Source organism: Rhinopithecus bieti, unplaced genomic scaffold (assembly GCF_001698545.2).
Source record: "Rhinopithecus bieti isolate Rb0 unplaced genomic scaffold, ASM169854v2 scaffold_22165, whole genome shotgun sequence".
NCBI classification, from domain to species: Eukaryota; Metazoa; Chordata; class Mammalia; order Primates; family Cercopithecidae; genus Rhinopithecus; species Rhinopithecus bieti.
This window is the reverse complement of record NW_016810977.1, coordinates 1,334,400-1,354,846: the sequence shown is the minus strand read 5'-3', so window position 1 is coordinate 1,354,846 and position 20,447 is coordinate 1,334,400. Positions and strand designations below refer to the sequence as shown.

The 20,447-nt window shown below is 36.3% G+C and overlaps 1 protein-coding gene across 1 annotated transcript in view; it reads left to right on the top strand.

The window, feature by feature from the left end:
* DNAH5 (dynein axonemal heavy chain 5) overlaps window positions 1-20,447 on the top strand; it is a 242,913-nt gene that overhangs the window by 11,674 nt on the left and 210,792 nt on the right. Inside the window, 9 exon segments of the mRNA XM_017893302.1 lie at window positions 553-690; window positions 1,816-1,992; window positions 3,944-4,057; window positions 4,752-4,859; window positions 6,560-6,682; window positions 7,246-7,461; window positions 9,639-9,746; window positions 18,590-18,675; window positions 19,149-19,470. Coding sequence (XP_017748791.1) covers window positions 553-690; window positions 1,816-1,992; window positions 3,944-4,057; window positions 4,752-4,859; window positions 6,560-6,682; window positions 7,246-7,461; window positions 9,639-9,746; window positions 18,590-18,675; window positions 19,149-19,470 — 1,392 coding nt within the window.

Here is a 20,447-nt window from a genome sequence, read left to right as displayed (position 1 = left end):
CTTTCCCGGGAATGCTGATCCTGCTGGGATTGGGGAAGGGGTATTATGCTTTCCAAAGGATGTGGAATGGGGGAGTTAAGCAAATTTTATCCAGACAGACACAGGATGACTCCAGCTAACACCCGAATTATATTTGTGATTAACTGTGATGGAGGGCAGACCAAAATGCAGATTGGACCAAATAAAAATTGTTGACATTCTGTGGAAAAAAGCAGTGTTTTTTCTCATATGGGTCCACTTCGTATTGCAATAAAAGTATTAACAAAATAGGATGGATCCCCAGGTGGGAGGAGGCATTCTTTCTGAGTGGGAGAGGGCAGCGGGCTTTGGGTTGAATTGTGAGGGTGTGTAGGATCACAGGGAAGTGTTCGAAGGTTCCGTCAGTCTCGCGGCAGCGTGGACAAAGGCACGTGGGAGTGGAGAGGAGGTATGTGCTACCCGATGGGCTTTCCAGAGCACTGTCAAGAGTGCAGCAAAATGGAAAACACAGGGCCCATGGTCTGTGTGTTTTACAAAAGCATCATCTTATTATTTAATTTTCATTCTAATTAGGTGAATCTTCAAAAGTGTGACATACTTGAACTGAAAAATCTAAAGGAACCTACGGACTGCTTGACTCTAGCAAATAACCCTGAGACCTTGGCAAACATAGAGGATTGTATGAAAGTATGGATCAAACAGACAGAACAGGTAATTTTGAGAAACCAAACATCAATTTCAGGTGCCACGTTACTTCACTAGACAATGGAAGAAGGTGTATTCACATATGACATTCCATTTGTTAAGAGTTTTACTGTAAATCCTTGAGGAGGTGAGAGGTCCAATGTGGTTTTCATTTACTGTCATGAATTAAGAAGAGGTAGTAAGACTTCTAAGAAATGAAAGAAAATGGCTGTACGTACTTACACCACTCAAAGGCTGCACTTTGCCAGTTTCTTTTCTCAAGGTCTAATTTACTTTGGAGAGAACCCCTGTAGAAGGACGAGGAGTTTTCTAATTTAGTATGTCCTCCAAAAGGGAGCTTGAGACTTAACGATAAAAAAAAAATTCAAAAAAGTTCTCAATGAAGGAATGAAGGTGGACATTACATTGAAAAGTAAGCACAATTAAAATCCACTAGCCTGAACCATGCAGTTTAACAAGGCCATGTTCCTCCAAGGTTATAGAGTAAATGAATAGCCAAGAAAAATTCCGGAGGTCAAGGCCTTCAGAAGCTCAGTACAGCTCATTAAATAGATAGTTTTCCATTGCAGATTGGGTGACCGTAGTTAGCAACAGTATACTGTGTATTTCAAAGTGTTAGGTTGGTGCAAAAGTAACTGTGGTTTTTGCCACTACTTTCAATGGCTAATTACTTTTGTACCAATCTAATACCTAGAATAGAGGACTTGAAATGTTACCCACACATAGAAATGTTAAGTATGCAAGGTGATGATATCCCAAATACTCTGACCTGATCATGACACATTCTACACATATAACAAATACTCACATGTACCCCATAAATATGTAAAATAAGCATTAATAAAAGAAAAAAGTACGAATCAAAAATCTTAAAAAACCCCCCAAAATATAAGCTATTTTCATATGAGGAATGCATAAGTGGTTTTCAGTTGAAACAGGTCAAAGAAATTTTTGCTGAAGTTTTAAAAATGGATACATGCTAAGTTAGTGCAAGATTGTTATTGGAAGCATGGAATACACATACATCATGATCCAGATAGGATAATTGATTTCCTTATTTTTTTTGCTTGCGTATAAGTTTAGTATCTCCCGCCCCATGCAATGGCCCATGTTTTCCCTGCGCATTTGCAGGTTCTTGCTGAAAACAATCAGCTGCGGAAGGAAGCGGATGACGTTGGGCCACGAGCGGAGCTGGAGCACTGGAAAAAAAGACTCTCCAAGTTTAACTACCTTTTGGAACAACTGAAAAGCCCAGATGTGAAGGCTGTGCTGGCAGTGCTTGCAGCGGCCAGGTCAAAACTGCTGAAGGTCGTCAGCCATTTCATTTTGCCTTGTGAAAAGGGAATACGAGTTCTCTATGCATATTTTAAAGTTATAGAGTGATTAGGAGCAAAGAATGTTGTTATACCTTGAGGAAAAACATTTAAAATTACATAATATTTCCCTCCTATCATTTTGGAGGCTGTGGCAATAGTCTTTGAATTAAAGACATTTGTTAGCTGGTGTACACGTATGTATATGTGTTATTAGAGGGCATTGCATGTAATTAAGACAGGACATGATAGCATGTTTATATACATATATCTATATATTATGATTTCAGACAAGCTAGAAATAAAAATAATGAAAACTCACCCAATCCATATTTATTTTTTAGTCCTTTTATATTAGTTTTATATTGCAAAACAAACAACCCCCAAACTTAGCAGCTTAAAGCAGCCAATAGTCCAGGGACGGTGCCTCACACCTGTAATCCCAGCACTTTGGGAGGCTGAGGCAGGCAGTTCACAAGGTCAGGAGTTTGAGACCAGCCTGGGCAATATGGTGAAACCCCATCTCTACTAAAAGTACAAAAATTAGCTGGGCATGGTGGCGCGTGCCTGTAGTCCCAGCTACTTGGGAGGCTGAGGCAGAAGAATCGCTTGAATCCGGGAGGCAGAAGTTTGCAGTGAGCCGAGGTCGTGCCACTGCACTCCAGCCTGGGTGACAGAGTGAGACTCTGTCTCAAAAGAACAAACAACAACAACAAAAAACCCAGCCAATATTTTAATCTCAGAGTCTATGGGCCAGGAATCTGGGTGCAGCTTAGCTGGGTGCCTCTGACTCTGGGTATCTCATGAGGCTGCAGCTGTGATGTGGGTTCATCTTAGGGTTCAACTTGGGGAAGATCTGCTTCTGGGTTCACTCATCTGGTTGTTGCTGCATTCAGTGTCTTGCTGGCTGTTGGCTAGAGGCTTCCTTCAGTTCCTTCCCACATGGGCCTCTCTGTAGAACAGCTTAGAACATAGCAGCTGGCTTCCCTTAAAGGGAGTAAGTGAGGGAGGGCAAGAGAGCACCCATCCTAGAAGCCACAGTCTTTATGTGAATTAATTCTAGAAGTGACATCCCATCACTTTAGCCATATTCTCCTTATTAGAAGCAAGTCACTAGATTCAGTCCATGATCAAGGAGAAGGGACGAATACAAGAGCTTGAATACAGCGAGTTTGTGGTCACTGGGGACCATCATAGAGGCTGCCTAACTCACCTGGCATTGGTGCTGGAAAGACAATTTGTTAACTATTTGCATGGGTGTTATTAGCTATTTGCATGTTTTGATACATGCAAATAATCTAAATAATCAATAATTATTTGTTACAATAAATATGCTATAGATTTACTTTATCTTATTCCTCAATGAAATAGCAGAGGTGAGCCTTGCAATACAGTTCAGAAATACTATCAGTCGGACTTCTGTGAAGTCAATGGAATGTATTGACGTGCTAAATAATTTCCTTTTACTTCTCTCACTTTTAGATTATCTTTCCATTTCTCAGTTCCTAGCTCATAGCACAGTACTGGCATATGGTTGGCAGATAATAAACAATTACTACATTAATGGATAAATGTATAGGGATATAGGAAGGGAGTTCAGGTTAGAATAGAGGAAAGATAGAAAATATGGTTGCGAGGTATCAAATGGGTCTGGTGCAGGGGAAAAGGTGTGAGTTTAAAGGGAGGTGCTGTCCTCTGGGTGCTCTGGGATAGTCATGGCACAGATTTTATATGAGAAGCCCTGGAAGATATGCTTTAAAAAATTTAGTCAAAAATTTAAAATTGCTTTCCAGCATAGCAATATCTCTCGCCTCTCTGGAGTCAGTTTTATGTGAGATGCACAGAAAGTCTGGCTTAATGGACTTGTGGTGACTGTTAGCAGCGGTTATGTTGGAAGTTCCTCTGTGAATAATTGCATTAAAATTGGTTTTTCGTATTGTGCTTAGACTTGGCGGGAGATGGATATTCGAATCACTGATGCAACTAATGAAGCGAAGGACAATGTGAAATACTTGTATACACTTGAAAAATGTTGTGACCCTTTGTACAGCAGTGATCCGGTGAGTTAAGGATTTCTACTCTTTCAGTCTATAGATAACTCTTTTTGCACTAGCTGAACTGAATATTGAATTTTGGTTCATCGATATTACAGTTCATTGGAAAGGTCTTAGAAACTTTATTTTCAATAAAATTATATATATATATATATATATGTATATACACATACACACAGATACCTATATTTCTGTATCTATTTCCCTAAACAGTCTATCTCCTATCTATTGAAGATGTATATGAGATGTTATATTTTAAAACATTTATTGCATGTTACATTTTCCATTAAATATTGCAAAGGGCGTTCTGAACTATATATCTCAAAGAACTGTAGGAAAAGTCATTAGCTGGTGATTTTACTTTTAATCTTTTAGCTTTAGGAAGTGCCTGCTTTTACTTATTACAACATTAACTGTTATTAACAGTTCATCCTTAATAATAGTTAACAGGTAACTTGCTGTTGCTTGTCATTAACAGCAGGTCAATGTTTCTTCCACTGAAATAAAATTTGATTAACCATATATGACTAATATAATAAAATTCATATTAAATATATTATTTTCATGTAAAGCATTAGATAGTATTTTAAAATCTTTAATAGAAATCTCTTAAACTTTATTTTAATGCAGATGAAATGGTTTATTAGAATTTTGCTGAATTTGATGATTTTTTTCTGAAAACTTTGATGGTATCTTTCAGCTATCCATGATGGATGCTATTCCTACACTTATAAATGCGATTAAAATGATCTATAATATCTCTCATTACTATAACACCTCTGAGAAGATCACATCTCTGTTTGTAAAGGTAAGTGTATGATGTAGAGTTCATGTTCATTTATATTTCTTTGCCAATGATCAATTTTTTGATAATTAAAAATTACCATATTGGCTCAGTTCAATATGTATGTATCTTAAAATTTTAAAAAGGCTTAGGCTATCAATAGAGATAGAATTAAATTTATGTCAGAGGTTGATCCTAGGAAATCGTGAAGCATTATTTCCCAAAGTAATCATTATGTTAAATATTTTATTATTTATATAATACAAATGAAAAAAGATTACTCTTAGAATTTCTTTCCCTATGTGGTTTAGCACATCATGTATTCCTACTGGGTAAATTTTAATTAAGAAAAGCTGTATTTAACTGACTATCTCCTGTTTCATATTTCATATGCCACTGTTCCAAATTTATTTGATGCCACAGTTGTTGACTTGGTGTTATTAGAACAGTAATCATGGTAATAAAAGCCACTTGCAATGTTCTAGGAATCTATAAAGCAATTATAATGATTCTGCCAAAAAACATAACGATGCTTAAACCTTATGTCCTAACTCGTAAATGTTTATGGTAAGCACTGTTGCTATTCTCATTTTGAATAGTCTCTAAGAAGTAAATGACCCAAAGCAAAAATCTTAAATGGTGTATTAAAATAGAAGAGTTTTTGACTCATCAAGATTTGTGTTCTGAATACTAACGCAGTAGGAAGCACAGTTCTTCCTGGGAGTAAAGACATCCAGCCTTAAGAGCTCAATGGGAAACTTTTTCCTTCTCTCATATAGGTAGTTCAGGTAGACAGGAGGAATGACTGCAAGATTCCCTCCCAACTTCCTTATACTTTAAAATTATATGTTAGGGCTGTGGGAGTATTCCCTGGGTAAATGACACCCAAAAGTAAATTTGTGTTATTAATTTAGATTTTATGCATATTATTTGCAAAACATGATTTAGCATAAAATAATGAAACCACCATTTATCTAATTATAGAAAACCTTTCATTATGGAAATGTTGAATTAGGTACAAAAGGAGAGAGAATTGTATACTATAATGCCATGTATATATCACCTAGATTCAGCAGATATCCACGCATGGCTGATCTTGTTTCACCTATACCCCCACCCCTTGCACTGTAAATCCTGGGCATCATATCATTCCATGGATACAGCATAGTCATTTAAATTTTCCTTGTGCTTTATGCAAAAAATTAATATATTTCTGAGGATTTTTGTAAAGTTTGGAGAGATGAATAAAATGTTAGTAGTTTTGTACATTAGCTTTCCTTCTCTCTGTGGTCTTCTCCTTTTGACATTTCCATTGCTGATCTTGGTCACATGAAAAGATCAGGATTGGCAGTACTTTACATGGTGCTAGTAAACTGTGAGTTAGATATTAGAGCAGGCTACCTAAGGAGATTTGTGGAAACTCATCAGTTTTAAGGGAAGGAAATGAATCATTCCATGGTTGGTTAAGACATTCATCCTGCATAAACAAGGTGGCCCAAATTGTTGATTTTCCATAGTGCTTCCAACTCTGTGATTTCACAAATGATTTTGACAATATCAAAGGGTTATTGGTTGATTACATCTGTGATGGAAAAAGAAATAAACCCAAGCTCAAGTTAGAAGATTGTGAACTCTGAGAAGCAGAAGAGTTAAGGACCTTCTAGTTCAGTTTACAAGCCATGGCTGTTTTATGTGCTTAACATCATTTTATTGGAAAATCCCAGGTGACAAATCAGATTATATCTGCATGTAAAGCCTATATTACCAATAATGGAACCGCTTCCATCTGGAACCAGCCACAGGATGTTGTTGTAGAAAAAATACTATCTGCGATTAAACTGAAACAGGTAATGGTTAGTTTAGTATTTAGATGTTCTATTATTTTGTCTTATTTTTGCTGAGACCATCTTAAATCATTTTGTAATTATTATATCATTGGTTGCTAAAAAGAACAGTGATTCTTAACTATTAAGAAAATGGAATGTTAATATACCTTCCTAGGAAATTTATTCACTTTTTTTTTACCCTTCTTGGGAGCCTACTGTGTCCTGATACCACAGTAAATACTAGAGATACAAAGACAACTAATATGAGGTAGTTTTCCTTAAGCATCTTAAAGATGAATGGAGAGAGAGTCATAGAAGGATGCTATTGCCAAAACCGTGGGACCAAGATGGGAAGGCCACACCTTTGAGTTGCATCATGAGTAACCCAATTCGAATCTGGAATTGCTAGATTAGAGGAGGTGAAAAGATGATTTTTCAGGCCGATGAGTGAGTACATGCAAAGGCATGAAACTATGAAAAGGCTTACAATTCCATCCTAATTCTGCTGTCACCTTCACTTAAGAAAATAAAATTTCTTGTTCCCTTTGTTGTAATTTTTTGTATGTTTTTCTTCTGATTTTAAGGAATACCAGCACTGCTTTCACAAGACAAAACAAAAGCTTAAACAAAATCCAAATGCAAAACAATTTGATTTTAGTGAGATGTATATTTTTGGAAAATTTGAAACTTTTCACCGACGCCTTGGCAAGATAATAGACATCTTTACAACCTTCAAGACGTATTCAGTCCTGCAAGATTCCACAATCGAAGGGCTGGAAGACATGGTCACTAAATACCAGGTATTGTACTTTCAAGCTATATTTTCTACCATAATCCACAACTAAACTTCAATATTTTATGCAAATAACAGTGTTTAGAATGATTCAAATCATCCATCTGTAATGTAAAATATAAATAAGCTTATGGCCTTTTAACCATAAAGAAATTAGATTTATTTGAGAATTGTGTAATGGTGCTAATATGTTCTTTTCAGGTGTGTGGTTATAAGAATGACTTTCCAATAGTCTAAAATTAATCACCATTAAAAAAGCATTTTCATTAGTAGCACAAGAAAAATGTTTAAATGTAACTTATTATTTTATTTATTCATGCAAGAAATATTTAATGAAGACTATACTGTGTCAGGCACTACTTGACACCAGGTACTGTGTGGCACTCAGTTATCTCTGCATGTAAGCATTTTATTTGGACCCATATTAAAAAATATAAAGGACCTGATTTTATTCTAGATCTGACTTCCCTAATTATTTTGATTTTTAACGGCTTTATCATGTCATGACATCTGTGTGACTAATATTAGTTTTGAAAGTGGGCATAGTGACCTAATAACATTTTGAAGATGTTAGAAAAGCAATTTACAGACAATTTGCTTTAAATTCTTAATATGGACATAGTCAATTTTTTTCTTTTTTTAGGGACACTGACACTAAATCTTAAATTTTTTTGGTACTTGAATTTGAAAAGGATCATATAATTAACCACTACACACTAATTTTTGTACTCTAACAGTTTAGACCAATATAAGGAATCTTTTTCGTTTCCTGAGTATACCAAGTTTTGGGAGAGAAAAAGAAAAGATTTTTATATAGCAGGAAACATTTTAAGTTTACTGACACATAGTAGATGTGCAATAAATATCTGTCAAGACAATAATTAAGTAGATAGAGTTTGAATAATTGGTGTAAAGGTCACGATTAATCATTTCCTTTATTTAACTTAATAATCTTAAGTGACCATTAAATCCCATCGGAGAGCAGGATTTTCTCAAGTCCCCAAATCTTTAAAATTACTACATCAAAATGTAGTAGCTTTTCCATACTTCTTTTAGAAAGCTACATGTGTGTGTATATATGTGTATATATGCATACACACACAGATACTTTTGATTCGTTTGATATTAAGGAATATCAACACTATAAATCCTAGACATTGTATCATTCCATGCATATATATATATTGTGTGTATGTATATTTTATATAACATTCCATGCATATACATGTTATATAAAAAAGTATATGTATACATACACACACACACAATTTCTAAATAGAACTAATTTTGTAGTTATGCAGCATGAAAGAGTAGGTTGTTTTATCCAGTAAACTTGATTCAAGAAGTTATGCTGTTTATACACTTTTGTCTATTGAGAGATTTGATGTTTAAATGGAAGTGACTTTGAAGAGGAGATTGTAGAAGAAGGAGGCCCAATATTCTTCATAAAAATTATATGCTTCTGTCAACAGTGTGGGCACCTGAGTTTGAGAATGGCTTAGTACCTGGTTAAGAAGAATCACAGAGCATTATAGTTCATTATTCAAAGCAAACAAAGCTTCTGATAATAGTATTTTCAAGGAGATGAACTTCCTAGTTTGTACTTTCCTAGTCACAGGCTGCAGCTTTGCAGGGCAGTAGGCAGCAATTAATTTTAGAGAGGTTTTAAGTGGTGGATTCCGGTTTGACATTTTTAAGACGTTTGGGGCTTGGAAGATAGTAACTCATCTGTAGATATAACATAATTTATTTTCTTCCTATATTGTTTGTGTTCTGTGAAAGCCTTATTTATTTTCTGAGAAGATTTAAACTATTCAACACAAAATATTTTGGTAAATTCTACTCTGGGCTTTAAACATTTATTTCAGGTATGATTAACAATAAAATTTTAGTGAAAAAAACCTTTCCCAATTTTCAGATGTGACTTTTATTTTATTTTATATTTTCAAAAATACATAAAACTTCATGAAAATACTGTCCAAGTGATTTCTTTGAATGCAGCATGGCAACCTTATACTGCCTGTAAAATAACAAGCATGAAACAATGTGAGTAAGAAAATGAGGCTTCCTTTAAACTTATTTTTTTTTGGCAATTATTGTATAGGCTCTACATTTAAGGGTCATATTTAGTTAGGTAATTTAAGAGTATTGAAATACTATCTAATTTATCTCATAATATTTCAGGGCATTGTGGCAACCATAAAGAAAAAGGAATACAATTTCTTAGACCAGCGGAAAATGGATTTTGACCAAGATTATGAAGAGTTTTGCAAGCAGACTAATGACCTTCATGTAAGTTGTGTAATAAAATTCCTGTTGACAGTCGTGTGTTTATTTTTTCCTTTCTGTATAATGCTGTTAATCATTACCCATTCAGAAGGCAGAGGTGTCTTCATCATGGAGGTGACCGATAGCAACCTCAGCCTGTGTTTCATGATTTCAGATTAATAATTGAAGGCTGTTTTTCATGGATTAAAGGGTCATAAATATAGCTTTGGCTAATGATGTGTATGAGACTTCTACATGTCTGCCATTGAAGTTCTTAGAAAGTTAACTTTCATCTTCTGTTGAACATTGCGGCATGATTAGAATATAGATGCTTCTTTCCATTTGTCACTGTGTAGCAACGATTATGACCAGAGGTAGCTCAGGCAAATGGTCAGCGATGTCTGGCAGATTCCAAGGCCTGGTTGCCACTGGCCTTAGAAACGGTGGCGCCAGGACCAACTCAGCATCTGGACCCTGCTTGATCTTGCAACCCCTTTCTCTCTTCCTTCTTTCACTGCTCACTGCAGACCAGCCATCTTGCCTTGCAGCTCACATGAGCAGTTTATGGCATCAACAGCTTCTGAGGCTGTTTCACAGGACCAGGCCAGCTCCAGATTCCCGAGGAAGGGGTTGGGCTAGTCAGTTCTGGTGAGGTGCCTAGTACTGGGCCTCTCAATTGTGAGATCCTGTGGTGGACACAGGCAGGATGGGATCCACTGGGTCATTGGGAATGTTTATTGTCAGGAAAGGGGAGTCAGGGAGGGTAAGATGGGAAGACACACAACAGGTATCTACCATAATGAATATGCGGACATTTTCTCATCCCAGTGAGGTGCAAATGTCTATCTTTCTGACTATAAGAGGAAAATAGCCACTCTATTTCTTCTTTCCCAGGGTTTCTGATTTGCATTAAATGTGTGCACTTCAAAGTAAAAGGAGACACCTTGGGAGGAGTGAGTTCAGTGTTAGAATGAGTCGTAACAAAGCTAGCTGATTCTATGTGCCAGGTACTGTTCTAAGCACTTTGTATGTGCTAATTCATTTAATAATCATAACAATGCTGTCAAGTGGGTGCTCTTGTTACTCTCATTTTGCAGAGGGGGAAACTGGGAAACTTCCCTGTGAGGTGAAGTGGTTTGCCTAACACAGGCATAACAAGGGGTGGAGTTGGGGTGAAACCCAGGCAATCTGGCTTTAGAATTCAACTTTTTTAACCATTGTGGCATGCAGCAGTCTTCATTTGATGGGAAGGAAGAGTGCCTATAATAATTTAAGCAATGAATTCTTTTGGGGGCAGATTCAGACATAAGGATGGTGGATCTTGGTCTCTTTTTGATGGAAATTGATGAATAATGGCAGATTCTGATGTTCGCCTGTGTTTCCCCAGCAGTGTCTGACTACATTGTACTTCTGTAGCTTATACGTGAACATAGATGGTGAGCACCTCAAATGCAGGGATCATGTTTTATTCCCATATGTAAATAAGAAGATGTAGATTTATTGCAATGAAACAAGCATTTGCTATACAGCAATTATGTATTACACTTCTATGCTGTAGGTTATGAATATAGAAATAAATCAAGTAGATATTCCTTCGCAGCTCATAGTCAGAAAGGAGGCAGATGGTGAAATGATTAAAATATAAGCACATACATAAGAACAGAGTAATGAATTTAGCATTTAAAAAAGGGCAAATGGGGCTAAAGTGGCTAGTTACGAAAGAATACTACTCTGATACTATGTGAAAAAGTGAGGATTCAAAAATAAAGAGACATAACTCAAGGCCTACAAAAATGTGTTGGGAGATCAGGCCTGCAAAACGTTATATAGGATTTGATAATGTGAAACTAGGAAAAGGTAATCTGATACTTCTGCTTGGCTGGGGTTAGGAAAGCCTTCAGAGAGGAGGAGGCTGTGGTTGATGCTAGAAATATGTTTTTGTGGTTATATTTTCCATGGTTTCAACTACCCAGGGTCGACTGTGGTCTGAAAATAGGTGAGTATAGCACAATAAGATATTTTGAGAGAGAGAGAGAGGCCACATTCACATAACTTTTATTACAGTATATTGTTAAAAATTGTGCTATTTTATTATTAGTTATTGTTGCTCATCTCTTACTCTGCCTATTTTGTAAATTAAACATTATTATGTTTGTATGTATGTACAGGCAAAAACATAGTATATATAGGGTTTGGTTTCAGTCACCCACTGGGGGTTTTGGAACATATTCCTGAAGATAAGAGGGGACTACTCTATTAGTTCCCATTCTACTCAGCCTTCTTAAAAGAAATTCAACACTATTATCCGTCGTGTCTTCCACCTCAGAAATTGTTCACTTCTGTCTTTGGTTTGCCAATGAGTTTTTTTGACTTATGCTTCTTTATTCCTTTGTTCTCTTTCTTTTAACTAATTGTTCTGCAATCTCTCCTTTAAATACTCACCCATTCATGAATTCAGCCCTCATCTTTATAAAACTGGGGCAAAAATACCTTCCCACGACTCTGGATGGAGTAAAGGCGGTGGTGCATCCTGGAGTCTTGGAGAGACTCAGCAACAGTGGCATCTCAAGTGTAAGACTTCATGAGTGATTTGGATCAGGGTGGTGTCCAGGGCTCCCCTGTCAAAGGGATCACAGCCTGGAATCCTCTCCAGATTTAGGGTTCATGCTGGTACTAACAGGTCAAAGAGGGCAGCGTGTCGGAACCAAGTGGGCTATTGGAAGTCTAGAAGCATGCTGATCCCAGCAGATGGAGAAGGCACTACTCAGTAAAGGATGGGTGTTGAGGTGGCAAGCTGAGTTGAAAGAAAACTGAGTAGGAGCTGAGACCCCAAAACTAATGGGAAGACGAATATGAAGATTCCACAACCCAGATCCCCCAAGCTGTAAGGAGGGACCAAGGCTCAGAACAAGAAAATTAAGTCTAGGTCTTCCATGTTGACAGAGAGTTCAGCCCAGGCCTTTGCGAAGCCATAGGGTAGAAAGGCAAGGAAAACCAGGAAAAACTGTTAGGGCTCAGTAGAGATTTGCTGTTTTCTGAAGGAGAGGGAGGCAGTGGAAGGGTTATAAATGCTCTAGTTTTCATAATTTATAAATAGAGATTTTTTTTATGTAGTGAAAAAATGTAGATGTTTATTTAGGTAGGCAAACTGTGCTGTTTTTTAATGCAAGAACATTTTTTCATCCTAGGATGTGGACTTAGCAGAAGAAATAATGTCACTTAAAAAATACGTATACTTCCAGTAGAAGTAGCTGAAACTGTTGAGGGCAAGGAAGTATTGTAATAGGCTTCCAGATCTTTCTGTTTTGGAGCTTTGCTGTATCAGGCAGGTTTGCAGCTTACCCATTCCCCACCCCGCCAATAGCTCCATCTCCTCCACAGGTAGTGTCTCCTGCGGTGGTCTGGATACTGCCAACTGGTTGTCTTACTGTATTACTTCTGACCTAACATTACTGAAATCAAACCCCTTTCGGTACTAATTCTTATTGCATATCAAACTAGTCTCCTCATTTTAATACTACATCAATTAATGTCTCTTCAAGTTTGCAAGGACTTAATTAAAACTTCTGACTGGTAAGTTGAAAAAAAGTTGTTCACTTTGTCTTGAAGCATGAAATATAAAATAAGGAAATAATTTTTCTATGTTTTATTTAACTAAATTTAGATTTTAATTATAGCTCTGCACTAAAGCTTAGGATACACGAAGAATAAATTGTGCTTAGTTTTTTGGTGCAATTTTTTTTTGGGGGAGGGTCACAGTAACATAATAGTGTAAGATGTGTGACGTTCTCAGAAGAATCCCTAAATACCACCCATACAGGCATGCTCCACCACACCCGGCTAATTTTTGTATTTTTGGTAGAGATGGGGTCTCACCATGTTGGCCAGACAGGTCTCAAACTCCTGACCTCAAGTAGTCCACCTGCCTTGGCCTCCCAAAGTGCTGGGATTACTGTCGTGAGCCACCATGCCTGGCCTCGTTCTGCTAGATTCTGATTTGACAGATGCTTTCGGTGTGAAATTGCATTCACCCCACTGCTCTTGCTTAATTTTGCCAAAGGTTAGTCTGTATTATTATTTTTCCCAAAGAGCAGCTTTGGAGATGTTAATCTTGTCTCTTGTTTCTTTGTTTTTAATTTTGTTACATTTTGCTTTAAAACATTTTTTCTTTCTTTGGATTTATTATTTTTACCTTTCTTCAACTGACAGCGTAGCTCATTAATTTCAATGTCTTTTCTTTTTCTTTTTAAAATAGGTGCATGAAAGTCTATATCTTTTCCACAAAGTGTCACTATTGCTGTGTCTTACAAATTTTAATATGTAGTACATATGTTGTTGTTGAGTTTAAAGTATCACATCATTTTCATTATGATTTGTTATTTTGCTCATGGATTATTTAAAAACATTTTTAGCTTTTTATTATATTCTATTGGCTCTTATTTTATTTTGACTTAGATTATTATATTTTGATGGGAGAACATGGAATACTTTATGTCAGTATTTTGGTATTTACTGAGATGTCCTCCGTGGCCTAGTTTGTAGTTAAGATTTGCAGATGTTCCATGTGTACTTGAAAAGAGTAGTGTTTTCTGTCAGGATTTGGGGTCTTCTGATGTCACTATATCACACTTTTAATTGGGTTATTCAAATATTTTAGGTCCTCATTAAATATTTTTAAAAAATGACTTTTTAAAGAGAAGTTTTAGATTCACAGCAAAATTGAGAGGAAGTACAGAGATTTCCTATATTCCCCTACACTCCCCAGAATGCATAGTCTCCCCCATTATGAACATCCCCCAATAGGGTGGTTCATTTGTTACAACTGATGAACCTAAATTGACACATCATTATCATCTAAAGTCCACAGTTTACATTAGGGCTCACTCTTGGTGTTATACATTCTATGGGTCTGGACAAATATATAAGGATGTGCATCCACCGTGATAATATCATGCAAAATGTTTTCCTACCGGAAAAGTCCCCTGTGCTCCACCTATTCATCCTTCCCTCTCCCAGCAACTACTATCTTTTTACTGTCTGTGTAGTTTTGCCTTTTCCATCTAGTCAGAAGCATACAGAATATGCCCTTTTAGATTGGCTTCTTTAAGTTAGTAATATGTGTTTGTATTTTCTTCATGCCTTTTCATGGCTGGATAGCTCATTTCTTTTTAGCATGGAATAATATTCCATTATTCAGTTGTGATGTACCACAGTTTATCCAGTCACACACTGAAAGACATCTTGGTTGCTTCCAAGGTTTGACAACTATGAATAAAGCTGCTATAAACATTGGTGTGTAGATTTTTGTGTGGATATAAGTTTTTAACTTCTTTGGGTGAGTACCAAGAAGTATGATTGCGGGATCATGTAGTATGAGCGTTTTTAGTTTTGTGAGAAACCACCAAACTGTCTTCCAACATGGCCATACCATTGTGCATTCCCACTGGCAATGAGTTAGAGTTCTTGTTGCTCCACATCCTCAGCAGCATTTGGTGTTTTCAGTGTACTGGATTTTGGCTATTCTAATATTTGTAGTGGTATACTGAATATCTTTTGATCTTCTTTGTCTGAGTTCTTTTTGTGTTGCTATAACAGAACTGCAGACTGGGTGATTTATAAAGAAAAGAAATTTTCTTTATAAACGAGGGTTGAGCTCGTTTTTATAACAACCCACTCCTGTGATAACATTAATCCACCAATGGGAGCAGAGACCTCAGGGCCTAATAACCTCTTAGCAGTGCCGCCTGTTAATATCATCATGATGGCAATTAAATTTCAGCAGGAGTTTTGGAGAGGACATTCAAACCATAGCGTGCTTGATCCATGGGTTTCTAAGAATCTGTGCATATATTTTGATTCAATTGGTTAAACACTGACTCGAAATTGGCATATCTGCCACAGAAATTGTTCCCATTAACACTAAATTATGACCATATTTATCTTCAGTGAGGCTCTTTGTCTTACAATCAATTTTGTGAATTATTTATATGGCTACTTCAACTTTTTTTTGGTTATTATTTACCTGAAATAAACATTTTTTCTGCTTTTTTACTTCCTACTATTTCTTTTTTTCTTTCATTTTCTGTTTTTTTTGAAACAGGGTCTTGCTCTGTCACCCAGGCTGGAGCACAGTGGTGTGATCTTGGCTCACAGCAGCCCCGATCTGCTGGGCTCAAATGATCATCCCACCTCAGCCTCCTGAGTAGTTGAGACTACAGGTGCACGCCACCATGCCCAGCTAGTTTTTGTATTTTTTGTAGAGTCAGGGTTTTGCCATGTTGCCCAGGCTGGTTTCAAACTTCTGGGGTCAAGGGATCTGCCCACCTTGGCCTCCCAATGTTCTGGGATTAAAGGCATGAGCCACTGTACCTGGCCTACTATTTCTTAATTATTATATTTTAAACATGTCTCTTTAAAAGAGCAATGGTTGGATTATATAGATATAATACACACACACACACACATGCAATCCACATACATAGAATCCATATATATATAAAATCCATATATCTATAATTTATATATAGTATCCTTATATATAATTCAACACATGCACATATATAATCCCCATATATATAAAATCCATGTATCTATAATACATATGTCTATAATTTTTATATATCATACCCATATATAATCCATATCTCTCTATATAATTTATATATGTATATATAAAAAATAGCTGAGACCCTTTCCTTTAATTGCAAGTTTAAGCCATTTACATTGAGTGTTGTTTCTAGTATGGTTAGAATTACTTCTACAATCTATTTTGAATTTTCAATGAGGTGAGCTTTTTTTCTTTGACTTCTTTCTTTTTATATTTTGTTGATTACATTTTGTTATTATCTTTATTCCTCTTCTATTTGTATTTCTATTTATATTTTAATGTTGTATTTATATTTTTAGTGGTTTTAGCATATATACCTGACTTTAAAAAGTTTAATTGTTTTATCAGCCTACCTCTCAATCATGCTATGGTTGTCTTGAATTTTAGTTTTACCTTTGCTGCTCAACTTTTCAAACTTGTTGTTACTAATAGCTAATTAAATTTAGCAACATGTTTACAGATTGCTTTGCTTATTCTTATATTTTATTAGTAATCTAATTGTATCTCTCCCTCTTTTTGGGTTCATTATTGTTCTTAAAGAAGTATATCCTTTAGTTTTAACAAGAGTCTGTTAGTGGTAAACTCTTCCAGTCTTTACACCCAAATGCCTATAAGGTTTCCCTCAATCTTGAACTTTATTCTCATTTTATATGTGATTTTAGTTTGGGTGTTATTTTCTTTCAGCCCTTAGAGGATCTTTTTTCATTGATTTTTGTCAGCTATTGTTCTCAACAAGGTATTTGTTATCAAATAGTTATTGCTTTATAGATAATTTGATTTCTCCCTTTTGTGATTTTAATATTTTTCTCTTTTAGTATTAATATTATTTTCTTTTAATATTGTTTTTCTCTTTACCTTTGGCATCTTTATGTGAGTTTTAGGTGTGATTAAAACCTATTTCTCTTGTTCAGAATTTAATGTGCTTCCTCCATTTGAGAACTAAGTCTTTTTTTAATTGTGGAAGATACTCAGCCTTTATCTTTTTAAATACTTTAGGTTCGTCTTCCAAGATTTCCAATAGACATATGTTACACCTTCTTTTTCTAACTTCCATGTTTGTTAAAGTCTTTTTTTGTATTTTTCCATTTCTTTATTTCTCGGCTATACTTTGGGTATTTTATTTGAAAACAGTCTTGTAGTTCATCAGTTTTCTTTTCAGGTGTTTACAATTTGCATCTATTGTATTTTGAATTATAATTATGTTCCCCTTTATATGTCTAAATTTTGTTTTAAAATCTGAGTGCTCTTATTTTATTCTGTTCTGTTCTTTTTATGGTTTCTGTTTCTTCTTTACTTTTTAATCACTTTAAATATACTTATTTCATAGTCTCCTTTAGACTGCTCTGTCATTTGTAGTTCTTGGTTACTAATTCTGTTTGTGCATTCTGCTCCTTTTCTCTCAAAGAGCATTTTCTTATGGGGTTTTCAAAAACTTTGTGAGCTTCTTTAGAAGTTATGTATTTATTGATTTCTCCCTGTAGGAATCTTTTGGCCCCGGGCTTTGAAAGTGTTTCTGTAGAGTGGCTTTTCCTGAATTCTGCTGTGGTCCTAGTGGTTTTACCTTCCCAGACTAGCTTTTATGTTAATGTCTTGGGTTATATCCCTTTCATTTCATGTGTATTTTAAACCTGGACCCCTTATCTAGGTGTGGCACACATGTGGGATTTCAGTTCCTCTAGGGCAGGGGTCAGCAAACTATGTCCAAGAGCCAAACAGTGCCCTGCCCATTTGTTTGTGCACTGTCTATGGGTGCTTTGGCATTCCAGTGGTAGAAGTGAGTGGTTGTGATGAGAAAGTATGGGAACCCCATTGTAGGGTGATTTTTTTCCCAACTATCCAAGGGTTTGGGCAGATGTCAAGCCTCTTTGCAGCTTTCCCAACTTGTGAATCAATTCCCTTTGCATGTACTGGGCAGCACTTCAAGGATCCCGGCTTTCTGCAGGATCTGTTGAGAGTGTTAGGACCCCACAGCCCTTCTCCCCATATTCTGATAAGGCCCCAATGCCACCCCTCAGGCTCTGTGTCTGGCCCAATACCCATGGAACCTGACGTGGTGCCAACTCCCATGGCTGCCCTGGCTTTCAAGTCTCTTTGTTTCTGGCTTCTGGGCATTTATTTTTCTTTTAAGCTCATTCAATTTTTTGGTTATATTTTGTTCCATATTATATGTGTTTGCAGAGAATGGAAAGCTCTTTTATCTTGTTGCTAAACAGTAAATTCCCAATTCTATTGTTCATCACCAGATTTTATTCTATTTTAGAACGAGTTGCAGAAGTTCATGGATGTTACATTTGAGAAGATTCAAAACACAAATCAAGCTCTAAGAATGTTGAAGAAATTTGAAAGGTAAAAGTTTCAAGAAATTGTCTATTTTCTAAAATTGGGATAGTTTAGCTTTTATTGTTGTTATTCCTATTATTATTTCATATTCTGATGGAAAGGAAAACTCTCTTGACAATTTGGATTACAAGGTCATAGTTTTAAGTTTTCAGAGGATTAATCCTTTTAAGGATTCAGGATTTATTTTATTTCTGCAAATAGAGAATACTCTTAGCTTTGAAGTACCTTGTGACTGCCTATAAGAATATTTCCTAATATATAGATAATTTGAAAAAAGTCTTCCCAAGTTAGTAGTTTTGCCAACATTTTATGGATGAGTTTTATTTTTGTTCTTTTAATATTCCACATAAATATCTCATTCTTTTCCATTAGCATTTAAAAAAATAAATATTAATAAATGAGATTACTAGATATTTTTATTGTGTATTTTACTTATTTTATTCCATTCAAGCTTTTAACTTTTTTTAAAAAAAAATCAGGTTGAATATACCTAATCTTGGTATTGATGACAAATATCGACTTATCCTTGAGAACTATGGGGCTGACATTGATATGATTTCAAAGCTGTATACAAAGCAGAAATACGACCCTCCTCTGGCTCGAAACCAGCCTCCCATCGCTGGAAAGATTTTGTGGGCCCGCCAGCTCTTTCACAGGATTCAGCAGCCCATGCAGCTTTTCCAGCAGCATCCAACTGTGCTAAGCACAGCAGAAGCCAAACCTGTAATTCGCAGTTACAACAGGATGGCCAAGGTCCTCCTGGAGTTTGAGGTCCTCTTCCACAGGGCGTGGCTTCGGCAAGTGAGTCCCTAAATTTATACTCTTCCCGTTGTTGGAACCATGGGAACCCCTTCTCTAGCATTTGACAGTGTTGTTTCTGTAGAAAGCTGGATTTGTAGGTATTTTGTAAGGCAGATGGGTTGAATCTAAGCATTCAGAGTGTAATATGTCCACAAAGAAAAATAATTATTAGGTTTGAAAAAAAATCACAAGCCAGGTAACAGAACCCCATTTTTATTTAATTGACAAACTGCAAAGTGAGAAGATCTTGTCTATTGGTTGCTATGCCCAATCTATTAGGATATCTTCCTTTTTAAAATTCATTCAGATCCTAAATGTGTCAGTAAACACCAGTACATCTGTTAAACAAAGTCTCACATTTTCTTTGGTTGTACAACTGGTTAATCATAGCATATCCTACCAATACCTGTATTTCTTTGTAGGTTGTCAGGATACGATGGCTCCATAGCTGTGTTCATTGTTTTCTAGATAAGTAAAACTGAGTTTAGGAGATTTTAGGAAACTTTTATTAGGAAGAATAATAGAGTAGGCATGAAGGTATCAAGTAGCTAAATGGCTTTTGAGACGTCGCTACTGTTGCAGTGTCCACTTATTTATCAGTGTGAGAGTCATTGAAAGGTTTTATTGAATTGACTGCCCAACATCACCACCAAGAACTTGAAGGCTATTTTATGAGACTGGATTTAGGAGAAGAGTGAGTGATCTTACCGCCCTTAATTTAGGAAACTCAAATCCATGGAACAACACTTAATGATCCTTGGCCGGGCGCGGTGGCTCAAGCCTGTAATCCCAGCACTTTGGGAGGTCGAGACGGGCGGATCACGAGGTCAGGAGATCGAGACCATCCTGGCTAACCCGGTGCAACCCCCTCTCTACTAAAAAATACAAAAAATTAGCCGGGCGAGATGGCGGGCGCCTGTAGTCCCAGCTACTCGGGAGGCTGAGGCAGGAGAATGGCGTGAACCCGGGAGGCGGAG